The sequence below is a fragment of the Eleutherodactylus coqui genome, chromosome 2 (genome assembly GCF_035609145.1).
Source record: "Eleutherodactylus coqui strain aEleCoq1 chromosome 2, aEleCoq1.hap1, whole genome shotgun sequence".
Classification (NCBI taxonomy): Eukaryota; Metazoa; Chordata; class Amphibia; order Anura; family Eleutherodactylidae; genus Eleutherodactylus; species Eleutherodactylus coqui.
Window position 1 is genome coordinate 46,722,614 of NC_089838.1, and position 13,832 is coordinate 46,736,445.

General features: G+C 50.2%; 1 protein-coding gene across 6 annotated transcripts in view; it reads right to left on the reverse strand.

Moving 5' to 3' along the window:
• Window positions 1-13,832, reverse strand: part of SOX5 (SRY-box transcription factor 5) — a 178,080-nt gene that overhangs the window by 66,970 nt on the left and 97,278 nt on the right. For all 6 annotated transcript variants that reach the window (XM_066590774.1, XM_066590773.1, XM_066590772.1 and 3 more), the window contains 2 exons: window positions 4,182-4,354; window positions 4,023-4,091 (listed from right to left, as the gene is read on the reverse strand). In XM_066590774.1, coding sequence (XP_066446871.1) covers window positions 4,023-4,091; window positions 4,182-4,354 — 242 coding nt within the window. The remainder of the gene's footprint in view (window positions 1-4,022; window positions 4,092-4,181; window positions 4,355-13,832) is intronic.

Consider the following 13,832-nt stretch of genomic DNA (forward strand, 5'->3'; position numbering starts at 1 on the left):
AAGTATCTGTGCAGCTGCTGAGGAGTGCTGGGACTGGTAATTCTGCGACACTTTTGCTGGGACATTTTCGGATTCGCCGTCCGTATTGCCCCGCTGGCCTCAAATGCTGAGAAACAAAAAAACAGAACTATTTGAGTTTTTCCCACGGTGAGCAGGCGTGGAAATGAAGCGATCCGCAGTCAGACCCGAGCGGCGAGGGGAACCGGCAATTTGCTGTAATTACTATGTTACAACACACAGGTCTCGCTGAATGAAACAGGAGAAGACAGGAGGGGGCGCTAATGAGCGGCTGTTAGTACAGCACAGATTCTGAACCCCCTCAATGAGTATTTAATGTGCAGCAGTAATGTTAGACCTGAATTCACACACATTATATACACACACACATATACTATATCCACACACATACTATAGCCACACATTATATACACACACACATACTATATACAAACATATAGAAACATGGCACAACACCCGCTACTACACATACGGAAATAATCATACAGGCAAACATGAGAGCATATACTACATATACACACGTAAGAGCACATACATGAGCTTATACTGAATCTGGATAACACGTATATAAACACATGGACATCACAGATATACACCCGTATACAACCGTGAGCACCAACAACCCTGACCCTGTATAGAGTCTTTATACAGTTACATGCATGAAATGTAAACTACCCGTAAACCAACACATACACTGTATACCCCCATACACTCATATCACACATACACTATACACCCATATACACTTATATCACACATATACTGTATACCGCACACATTCACATAAACACACATCCATAGAAATACTGTATACCTCATACACGCATATCACACATATACTGTCCCTCTCATGACTCCTCTCAGATCCATATACATATGCTGTACACTTCATACATCTATATTGACAGATATGCGGACCAACATAAACATGATTTACCCACATAACCAGCACACGCACCGTCATACACCCGCAGACACGCTATAAAAGTGCTAAGCTCCTTGCAGACGCCCCGAGGCCATCCACAAACCACTCACTTTCCCTTTAAGAGTAAAGTTAATTATTGTAGGGAAGGCTGATTAGTATCAATGTGACGGAGACGCCATCCTGAGTGTGAAGGACTCGGCATCACCGCGCGCGGACGGTGTTCCCAGCACTTAGCGCAAGAATAATTATCCGCTTTGTTTCTATATTGTGAAGGTTTTTTTTGTTCCCGCGTCTTATCTCAAGGCTACTCAGAACAACAATAGTCGCCGCCGCCGTGCGAGCGTAAACCGCCGCCAAGCACCTGATTTCAATTATTTCCCTATTGCTAATTACTATTCACTCCGTCAAACCCGGCCGTCACCAGGTGCCAAAACTCCAGAACCGAGCAAGAATGACGTAGCAGAGCTCAACTCATCATCTCCACTCAAGGACTGAGCAAATGTCACCTGCAGTCCTATGTAACAACACAGATCGTGCAGTAGATGTGACATGCAGTCCTATGTAACCCTGCAGATAACACACAGTGACAGCTGAGCTCTGCTATATCTGGCTACGATGTCGCTCACAGTAATTCCAGCTCTGTATCATCTGTCAGTCACGGCGGCGGCGGTTGTCACATGTGTACAGAGCGCAATCAGTGCAGCGACAGACAACGGTATTTTACGCTTCAACTTGAAGCGAACACATTGTGACAGTCATCACACAGCGCCAGCAAACCGAAACACAGGAGTGGAGCGCGGTGTACAGGATGCTGTGGTGTGCCGCAATCACTCAGGTATCTCTGATATTATAGGAGGTTACCGTATAGAACAATATACTGCGATGTATAAGAGACCGTTACAGAATGTAATCTATATACTACCCGTCCCCCCTAACATCCTGATACCCCCACGTGTAATCTATATACTACCCGTCCCCCCTAACATCCTGATACCCCCACGTGTAATCTATATACTACCTGCCCCCTATACATCTCTGCCCTAATATCCTGATACCTCCCACATGTAATCTATATACTACCCGTCCCCCCTAACATCCTGATACCCCCCACGTGTAATCTATATACAACCTGCCCCCCTATACAGCTCTGACCTAATATCCCGATACCCCCCCATATGTAAGCTATATACAACCTGCACCCTATACATCTCTGACCTAATATCCTATACCCCCCACATGTAATCTATATACAACTGGTACCCTCCATACTTCTCTGCCTCAATATCCTGATACCCCCATATGTAATCTATATACAACCTGCCCCCTATACATCTCTGACCTATTATCCCGATACCGCCCATATGTAATGTATATACAACCTGCCCCCCTATACATCTCTGCCGTAATATCCTGATACCCCCCAAATGTAATGTATATACAACCTGTCCCGACCATACTTCTCTGCCCTAATATCCTGATACCACCCATATGTAATGTATATACAACCTGTCCCGACCATACTTCTCTGCCCTAATATCCTGATACCCCCCCCATATGTAATGTATATACAACCTGCCCCCCTATACTTCTCTGCCCTAATATCCTGATACCACATCATATAATCTCCAGTCCACTATATAATCTCATTTTCCGTTAGTTCCCAGCGTCAGTCTGCTTGCGCTCAGCCTCTGACGAGCTGTTACATTGTTTCTTCTTTTACTCATCCGCTACAATCTCTATAGAAGAATTCGTCATCTTTGAGTTTTTCCCCTCAGTTACAGAATGGTCTTTGAAGTGGGCCGCGGGACGGACGTCTTCCTGGCCAGTGACAAATGATGTCATTATTCCGCTCGCTGCCGGGGTCTTTGCAGGGTCATTATCAAACCCCTCACTACAATGTAATAATAATGCATTCAAGATGTGGCTCAAAATGTGCTTTGGCGGAGTGGAGATTGGGGCAGGGTGGCGGCACTGAAGGAGTTAACCCCACCGCCCCTCCCCTGGGGTCTCTCCCACCCTTGTGGCTTTTGTTTTTTGATGTGCGGGTTCCCAGGCGATTATCTGAGGGTGGGGTCTATTCTGATAACTGATAGCTCATCAGCTGTGCAGCTTCTGTGAGAAACAATTGTCCCGGTCGCTGCGCCGGCGCGGTCACGTGACTGAGGAAAGGTTGCCGAGTCATGGGAAAAGCGTTCGAGGACGGGACTGTAACGAGGCCGTCCCCGTGTTTACAAGATGTAGGAAAACAGCTGCTGCTGACAAGTCGCTGGCGGGGACAGCGTGTCCTCCTGTTATCGGCGGCCAGGCGTGGCGCCACGTGACGCCATAATAACGGATCGCAACCGGAAGCGCCAGACACTTAGGTTCTGTGCACATGGTAGTCATGCTCTCCGTATTTACAAGACGTCACAATCCTCCATGATCCGTTTTTTTTTTGTACTGGACAGACTGCGCTATTCTGACTTTCGAATGGGAAAAACGGAAAACAACTAACGCAAGTATGAACAGAGCGCAAAAGCCGCGCCAATTAACATTGGTGGCGCCGCCACTCTCACCTGATTAATACTAATTGCTGCGTGACGAGTGGGCAAATGTTTCCAGGTTTCTCTTTGTCACCTGGACATATCGATTATTGTTCCGACGGCTCGAGGGGTCATGATGTGACGAGGGGCGGCGCAATTACTGCGGCGTGATCGTTTCATCACCTCTACCACAGCGCGGGTCAGAAATAATTACCATGATGAAAGCGGTTTTGCAGGACAAACTGTGATGGCGAAATGAGACGCCCGCTACGTTGTGGCGTACACGTGCGACGCTCTGCGGCCTCATCATGGTGCAGATCATACATACAAATATCCATGTACAGACCCCGCCCACAACACGCAACAGGATAGCGAATTTACAGAGGACAGATCTCTAACCCACCCCCATACCCGATCAGAATCCAGCGATTCCTGTCATTACCGACAGCGAAATAATAGTGGATATCTGCAGAAGGGGCGGGGTTATAGAGATGGCCACACCCACTAGATGTATGACAGAAGATATGTATATATGGAGGCGTTGGGGGTTTCCTGACCTGGATTTGCTGCTGGAGCAGGTTGATTTTATGCTGCTGCTGCAGGAGCTGCTGCTGTTGTCTCGCGATCTGTAAAATAAAACGCAGTTGCTGGTTATTAACGCCAAGTTGCGCCAAAGTTAAAGTAAGACTGAATGAAGGGACTAGTGGGGGACTCGCCTGTTCTTGCTGCTGTTTGGCCAGCTCCATCTGCTGCCGCTGCTTCTCGATCTGCGATGCGGCGAGCTTCTTCTGCTCGTCGTGCGCCGCCAGCAGCTGCTCCCGCAGGCTGGTCAGCTGGTTGATCATCCCCATGAGCTGACGCTCCTTCTCCGCCAGGCTCTCCGGGGTCCCTGGGGAAGGGAAGAAGAATTAAAGGGGCGTTCCACACAGTCACACATAGTCCGCGGAGAGACGCTGCGAGTAACAGACGCCGTGTGACCCACGAAACGCCAGTGATATTTGTGGTTTGCGTAATTACTGATCAGTGCCGTCTACGGTGGAAAGTTCCCAATAGATCCCTTCGCAGCGACATCTCTAGGCCGCGGGAGGAAGTGACACCAAAGAGCGGCGAGCACGGGGCCGCGAGCTGCGCAGAATAAAATGGCTACGGTCATAGACGTCCCTTCATACTCATGTGACCACAAGGGGGCGCCGTATCACATGACAACAAAGGCTTCTACAGGGAATTCTCCACGTTTAGAACACACAAATGTGTTACAGAACTAACCCCCACAATTATCTTCTAGTGTCCCGTTATCAGCCACTGTGGAGGACTGACTGTAAAGCGCCATTTAGGCACACAGATTATCGCTCGAAATTCGTTATAATGATATAAGTCAGCGATGGTTTTGCTTTTAAAGACTACTGTTTTTTTCCTGACGAGAATCGTTGGTAAATGTCGCGCTTTCAGTCGCTGTATTATCCATGTGTAATGTCTGCACTGAAAACCGCTGGACGACCGAACGATGTCATCACGGAACGGCCGAACGATGTCATCACGGAACGGCCGAACGATGTCATCAGCGAACGGCGGAACGATGTCATCAGCGAACGGCCGAACGATGTCATCGCCGAACGGCCGAACGATGTCATCGCCGAACGGCCGAACGATGTCATCGCCGAACGGCCGAACGATGTCATCGCCGAACGATGTCATCGCCGAACGGCCGAACGATGTCATCGCCGAACGGCCGAACGATGTCATCGCCGAACGGCCGAACGATGTCATCGCCGAACGGCCGAACGATGTCATCACCGAACGATGTCATCACCGAACGGCCGAACGATGTCATCACCAAACGGCCGAACGATGTCATCACCAAACGGCCGAACGATGTCATCACCAAACGGCCGAACGATGTCATCACCAAACGGCCGAACGATGTCATCACCGAACGGCCGAACGATGTCATCACCGAACGGCCGAACGATGTCATCACCGAACGGCCGAACGATGTCATCACCGAACGGCCGAACGAGGTCATCACCGAACGACGACATCACCGAACGGCCGAACGACGTCATCACCGAACGGCCGAACGACGTCATCACCGAACGGCCGAACGATGTCATCACCGAACGGCCGAACGACGTCATCACCGAACGGCCGAACGATGTCATCACCGAACGGCCGAACGATGTCATCACCGAACGGCCGAACGATGTCATCACCGAACGGCCGAACGATGTCATCACCGAACGGCCGAACGATGTCATCACCGAACGGCCGAACGATGTCATCACCGAACGATGTCATCACCGAACGGCCGAACGATGTCATCACCGAACGATGTCATCACCGAACGGCCGAACGATGTCATCACCAAACGGCCGAACGATGTCATCACCAAACGGCCGAACGATGTCATCACCAAACGGCCGAACGATGTCATCACCGAACGGCCGAACGATGTCATCACCAAACGGCCGAACGATGTCATCACCAAACGGCCGAACGATGTCATCACCGAACGGCCGAACGATGTCATCACCAAACGGCCGAACGATGTCATCACCGAACGGCCGAACGATGTCATCACCGAACGGCCGAACGATGTCATCACCGAACGATGTCATCACCGAACGGCCGAACGATGTCATCACCGAACGGCCGAACGATGTCATCACCGAACGGCCGAACGATGTCATCACCGAACGATGTCATCACCGAACGGCCGAACGATGTCATCACCAAACGGCCGAACGATGTCATCACCAAACGGCCGAACGATGTCATCACCAAACGGCCGAACGATGTCATCACCAAACGGCCGAACGATGTCATCACCAAACGGCCGAACGATGTCATCACCGAACGGCCGAACGATGTCATCACCGAACGGCCGAACGATGTCATCACCGAACGGCCGAACGATGTCATCACCGAACGGCCGAACGATGTCATCACCAAACGGCCGAACGATGTCATCACCAAACGGCCGAACGATGTCATCACCAAACGGCCGAACGATGTCATCACCAAACGGCCGAACGATGTCATCAGCGAACGGCCGAACGAGGTCATCACCGAACGACGACATCACCGAACGGCCGAACGATGTCATCACCGAACGATGTCATCACCGAACGGCCGAACTATGTCACCAGCAAACGGCCGAACGATGTCATCAGCAAACGACCGAACGATGACATCACCGAACGGCCGAACGATTACATCACCGAACGGCCGAACGATGTCATCAGCAAACGACCGAACGATGTCATCACCAAACGGCCAAACGATGTCATCAGCAAACGACCGAACGATGACATCACCAAACGGCCGAACTATGTCATCAGCAAACGACCGAACGATGACATCACCGAACGGCCGAACGATGTCATCAGCAAACAGCCGAACTATGTCATCAGCAAACGACCGAACGATGACATCACCGAATGGCCGAACGATGTCATCAGCAAACAGCCGAACTATGTCATCAGCAAACGACCGAACGATGACATCACCGAATGGCCGAAGGATGTCATCACTGAACGGCCGCACGATGTCATCACTGAACGGCCGAACGATGTCATCACCGAACGATGTCATCACCAAACGGCCAAACGATGTCATCAGCAAACGACCGAACGATGACATCACCGAACGGCCGAACGATGTCATCAGCAAACGACCGAACGATGTCATCAGCAAACGACCGAACGATGTCATCACTGAACGGCCGAACGATGTCATCACCGAACGATGTCATCACCAAACGGCCAAACGATGTCATCAGCAAACGACCGAACGATGACATCACCGAACGGCCGAACGATGTCATCAGCAAACGACCGAACGATGTCATCAGCAAACGACCGAAGGATGTCATCACCGAACGGCCGAACGATGTCATCACCGAACGGCCGAACGATGTCATCACCGAACGGCCGAACGATGTCATCACCGAACGGCCGACCGCCAGATTGTAAGCGGGCAGAATGACAACAATGAGCGAATCTTCAATGAAAACGGCACGACGGGCGCAAGATAGACGCAACGATTATCGCTTAAACCATGGCTTTTGAGCGAATTTCGAGCCGTAATCGTTGTGTCTAAATAGGGCTTAAGAGTGTATACAAATATTACTACCTGTTATGAGCCAAATGAAGCTGCAGGCTGGTGACTGTAGGACAGATGAGTACAGTCTATTACTCCCTGTTGTCAGCCATGTGAGGCTGGGGAGGGGACTGTAAGATAGGTGAGTAGAGGTCTATTACTCCCTGTTATCAGCCATGCCAGGCCGGGGGAGGCGACTGTAGGACAGGTGAATGCAGTCTATTACTCACTGTTATCAACCATGTCAGGCTGGGGGAGGGACAGTAGGACAGGTGAGTACACTCTATTACTCCCTGTTATCAGCCATGTCAGGCTGGGGGAGGTGACTGTAGGACAGGTAAGTACAGTCTATTACTCCCTGTTATCAGCCATGTCAGGCTGGAGGAGGTGACTGTAGGACAGGTGAGTACACTCTATTACTCCCTGTTATTTAGCCATGTCAGGCTTAGGGGACTGTAGGATAGGGGAGTACAGTCTTTTACTCCTGTTATCGGCCATGTGAGGCTTGGGGAGGTGACTGTAGGACAGGTAAGTACAGTCTATTACTCCTTGTTATCAGCCATGTAGAAGGGGAGGTGACTGTAAGACAGGTGAGTACAGTCTATTACTCCCTGTTATCAGCCATGTCAGGCTAGGGGAGGGACTGTAGGACAGGTAAGTACAGTCTATTACTGCCTGTTATCAGCCAAGTCAGGAAGGGAAGGTGACTGTAGGACAGATGAGTACAGTCTATTACTCCCGGTTATCAGCTATGTCAGGCTGGGGGAGGTGACTGTAAGACAGGTGAGTACAGGTCTATTACTCCCTGTTATCAGCCATGCCAGGCCGGGGGAGGCAACTGTAGGACAGGGGAATGCAGTCTATTACTCCCTGTTATCAACCATGTCAGGCTGGGGGAGGGGACTGCAGGACAGGTGAGTACAGTCTATTACTCCCTGTTATCAGCCATGTCAGGCTGGGGGAGGGGACAGTAAAGTTGAACAGTTGGAGGAGTTACATGAAGGAGGTTTAGTATTCTTCCAGTTCCCGCTATTTCCGCCTGATATCAGCCACCCTTTAAGCCTCCAGCACAGATACAAGCTCTGATATTTGATGGTTACTGTCCCTTTAAGTGGAGTCATCCTCTGAGTCTGGATTCCTTGTTTGTTACTTTCTCTCTTGGAACACGATGTTTTTTGTCGCCGTTACCCGTAGAATCTGATGAGTAATAATTTGCTGATATTTTCCTTCCGTTTAATAAGAGATTTATTTCCAGTGAAATCGTCTGAAGAAAAACATTCCGGAACGTTCTAAAAATATCCGTAAAGTTGGAGCGCGGCTGATGGCGATAAAGCCCAAGTAGCAACTTGCCTCACTGACTTTGTTGTAAAAGCGGGGTGAAAAACAATATGGCCGCCCTCACACCTACGTTTCCCGGAATCAGATTCCAATGCCATTCACAACCTGTAGCATGACGATTTTGGATTCGCCTCCGCCATGTTGGGCTCATTAGCAGATGACAGTCAATAATAAATGTACATGACGATCGGTCCGCGGTCAGCAGTTCTGCGGTTTATTGCTTAAAAGCCTCGGCGGATAATTACAGCCCATTGTCTATAATTGTGTTCAAATGGAAAAAACGAGCAAAGGCGACGGCGAGCGTGCGAGCGGCGTCATGGTAAATATTGACTGGATCGTTCTTGGAATACATTGACCAATTGACTTCGGCTCCTGTAATTATGGGGCAGCGTTTTCCTCAGCTCATTCGTTACACAGAGGTCACACGCATTAATGTAACTCAGACCGCCGATTCTCCGGTATTAACGCCGCACAAATATTACTGAAATAGAAAAAATGAATTCCGAGACGAGTCTAATGCGCCACGAAATCTATGATTAACGGCTACTTAGCAGCACGGCGACTAGAGGCAGCAGCGGTGGCCGAGGTGCGCAGTGGAGAGGAGCCGACATCCAGGGACCATCCAAGCGGCCGCCATCATTGGAATGTACTGCGAACATTTAATCTGGCGTTTGATAAACAAGACATTCCGATAATCCGGCGCTGAGCTGCAGGCTAATCTGGACTGTCAGTGCCGACGTTCAGCCGCACTTGACATGAAGTTTGTCAGATTTCTGCGGTGGAGTCCCGGAGAAATCCTGAAACGCGTTCTGCGCCATTGATCTCTGGACCCAGAGGATTATCCCCCATAATCCTCATATTAACCCCGCAGCGAAGTGTTCGCTGTCATTCAGGACGCCATCATGGATGGGATTAATAGTAATCTGTCAGCAGCGGCTTCATTATCTGTATCTGAAAAGTGATCCCAAGTTTTGTCTTCTCCAGTCCCCTCCAGAGCTGTACTCACTATTCTGTTGTTACATCAGGTCTTTTCCTCCAGTCACCTTCAGAGCTGCAGTCGCTATTCTGCTGTTACATCCTGTCTTCTCCTCCAGTCACCATTCTGCTGTTCCCTCATGTCTTATCCTCCAGTCACATCCAGAGCTGCAGTCACTATTCTGCTGTTCCCTCATGTCTTATCCCCCAGTCACCCCCAGAACTGTACTATTCTGCTGTTATAGCTTGTCTTATCCTACAGTCACATCCAAACCTGCAGTCACATCCCGTATTCTTCTCCAGTTACATCCAGAGCTGCAGTCACCATTCTGCTGCTACATCATGTCTTCTACTCCAGTCACCTCCAGAGCTGCAGTTACTATTCTACTGTTACATCATGACTTCTACTCCAGTCACATCAAGAGCTGCAATTCGTATTCTGCTGTTACATCATGTCTTTATGTCTGAGGAAGGACCCTGAGAGATCCCAAAGCTCGCTGTAACATCATGTATTTTGTTGGCCATTAAAAGGCATCATATCTACAAGATTACTTGGTTTCTCTTCCTGAGAACAATCACACTTTTTACTGGCTAACATGGTACCAAACGTTTTTTATTCTGCTCCAGTCACATCCAGAGCTGCAGTCACTATTCTGCTGTTACATCACGTCTTCTTCTCCAGTCACATCCAGTAGTCACATCAATAGTGACTGCAGCTCTGGATGTGACTTGAGGATAAGACATGATGTAACAGCAGAACAGTGACTGCAGCTCTGGAGGTGACTGGAGGATAAGACAGGATGCAACAGCAGAATAGTGACTGCAGCTCTGGAGGTGACTGGAGGATAAGACATGATGGAACAGCAGAATAGTGATTGCAGCTCTAGAGGTAACAGAAGGATAAGACATGATGTAACAGCAGAATAGTGATTGCAGCTCTGGAGGTGACTGGAGGATGAGACATGATGTAGCAGCAGAATATTGATCGCAGCTCTGGAGGTGACTGGAGGATAAGACAGTAGGGAACAGCAGAATAGTGATTGCAGCTCTGGAGGTGACTGGAGGATGAGACATGATATAGCAGCAGAATAGTGATTGCAGCTGTGGAGGTGACTGGAGGATAAGACATGATGTAGCAGCAGAATAGTGATTGCAGCTCTGGAGGTGACTGGAGGATAAGACATGATGTAACAGCAGAATAGTGATTGCAGCTCTGGAGGTGACTGGAGGATAAGGCAGGATGTAACAGAATAGTGACTGCAGCTCTTGAGAATATGAGTTCCACCCCCGCATGTAACATCTTGGTCTGCTGCATTGGAGTGAAGTGTTTGGGGGTCCTCGCACGCCATGGGGGACAGCTGCATCTCTCTATACTGGGTCTCACGTGTCGCGATGGCTACCCACGACTTCCATAAAACATCACGGCCGGTGGGATCGCCGCTGCCTGCTGGGATTCACACGTAGAATGAGCCAAATCCAGTAATCGGCCGAGAGGAGCCAAAGTCACAGAGACGCCGCGTGTGAGCGATCCCCGAGCGACTGCGGAGTGGAAGATGGAGGCAACGCCGCGGATCACACGGAGAATTGCGTCGTCTGGGGACTAATTACACATTCTGCAGCTGCCGGACCGACTAATCAGGGAAGATAATGACAGCCGACCAGAGGAAACCCGAAGAAACAAAGATGGCGGAGAGGAATCAGGTGAAAATGGGTGCAATAATCTGCAGCAAATTCTTCACTTTCATCACTGTCCACTGAAGGGCGCTCTAATCACCACAGAAATGGCTGATGAGAGGGAGTAATAGACTGCACTCACCTGTCCTACAGTCACCTACCCAGCCTGACATGGCTGATAACAGGAAGTAATAGACTGTACTCACCTGTCCTACAGTCACCTCCCCCCAGTGGCTGATAACAGGCAGTAATAGACTGTACTCACCTATCCTACAGTCTCCTCCCCCCAGTGGCTGATAAGGGAGAGTAATAGACTGTACTCAGCTGTCCTACAGTCTCCTCCCCCCAGTGGCTGATAACAGAGAGTAATAGACTGTACTCACCTGTCCTACAGTCATCTCTCCCAGCTTGATATGGCTGATAACAAGGAGTAATAGACTGTAGTCACCTATCTTATAGTCACCTCCTCCAGCCTAATGTGGCTGATAGCAGGGAGAAAAAGCACAGCCTGTATAGATCTGAGAAGCTGACACTTCTGCCCCTCCCCTGCTATCTGTGGCCGCACCCCCTTCTTCGGCGCTCCTGGTGGCGACACTCTCGCTCCTCGCCATTGTTCGTGTGCACTGAGTTTTGACGTCTCGGGGATCTCAGGATGGGTAATTACTGGGGGGGACGTAATCTCGTTAGCGCCAATTAGGAGATGAGCGAATCCCCTTAAAGTTATCCACAGAAAAAAATGGTTCCCGCTGAGGAGCTCGCTAATTACTGCGTAGATGAACGCGCCGTGCGTCTTCTCCGTCATCTTCCCGGGCGCTTCTAACCTTTTGCGCTGCGGTCGCTCCCCTCCTCATTATCTTGTCTTCTTGAGGCTCCTTAGTTTTAATTTCAGATGATAAAGCGGTGCGACTTACGGAACCGCGGACCATTATATGCGGCGCCACGTGTCATGTGACCGTTACAATTGCATGTACAGCAACCGCTTATCACATGATCTAAGAGTCGTGTTGGAATTCATCCCGGTCGTCTCACTTATCCGCATCGTTATCCGTGATGGCGAGAAATATCGAAAAGCTTACGGCGACTCTTCCTACAGAACATTGTGAAGGTACTACAACTCCCAGCAAGTCCCGCCAGCCACTAAACGCACCAATCACAGCCTGCAGCATTTCCAGCATGACCAATAACAAGCATTCGGAATGACGAGTGTTGCAGTTGCGGCACCGCACGATCGGATGGCGTCCATTTTCATGTTTTGCGCTAAGTCTTGCCGTGATGATTTGCGTCATATCGTTGCGTAGACTCGTTTCTTCGACTATATGGCGCCATAAAGACCGCAATGCCCCTGTCATATGATGGCTATTTGGTGGCGTCTCGACAGGCAACGGCGATTCGACTGCTGCAAAAAGTCTAGAGCTCTTCCGCTTTTGTCGCGGGTCGCACACAAATTTGCTACCATCAACGTCAATTTCGTGAGACTGCGACTTGCTGGCAACGCGTCCGCAATAATACAGTCGCGCCACACTTAGCCTCCAACGCTTCTTGCGCAGCGGTTAATGACTTCTCCGTCTCTACGGGAGGACGGCGGCTCGCTGTTTTCCCAGAAATTCTCAGTTTTCCGGAGAGAAAGTGGAGAGCTTTCCTAAGTGGAGGCGCGGCGTTGTGCGGATACCTGAGCGGCCATGGCGGCGGCGGCTGGAGAATAGAAAGCCTTTGTTATCCGCGAGGGTCAGACGGCTGAACGTAAACACGGCCCCTGTTGTCTCACCAAATACAGCTGCGCCCCATCTGAATCCCCCTTTGTCAGGCAGTGGTGGCACAAACGTGGCATTCTTCAGCAGTAAATACGCCAGACCCCCTCTGACCCCGCTCCGATCCTAATCGCCCCCCAGAGGGCAGCACGCAATTACCCCCCCATCACAAACCCCACACCGACAATGGACAATCACCGGAGTCACAGGAACAATAAACCGCCGCTTGTTTTCACAGCTTTCTGCCAAACCTCAGCACACTGCTACAGTGTCTGCCAACCCCCAGCGCACGGAGTCACGACCCCTCCCCCCCAGCGCACAGACGCTAACCCCACAGTCCTGGAGAGTATACAAGGGCAGCAGTATCCAGGTGCTCCCTGCTGGATCAGTGTGTCAGTCTTCACTGTACTGCTGGCATTCTATTCATGAACCACGATAAGCAGGATGTCACATGGTCACAGTCCTCCGTGTTGCTGGCACCATACGCAAATAAGACGGAGCAAATCGGCCCCTTATGGATTCTGTAAGGTCTTG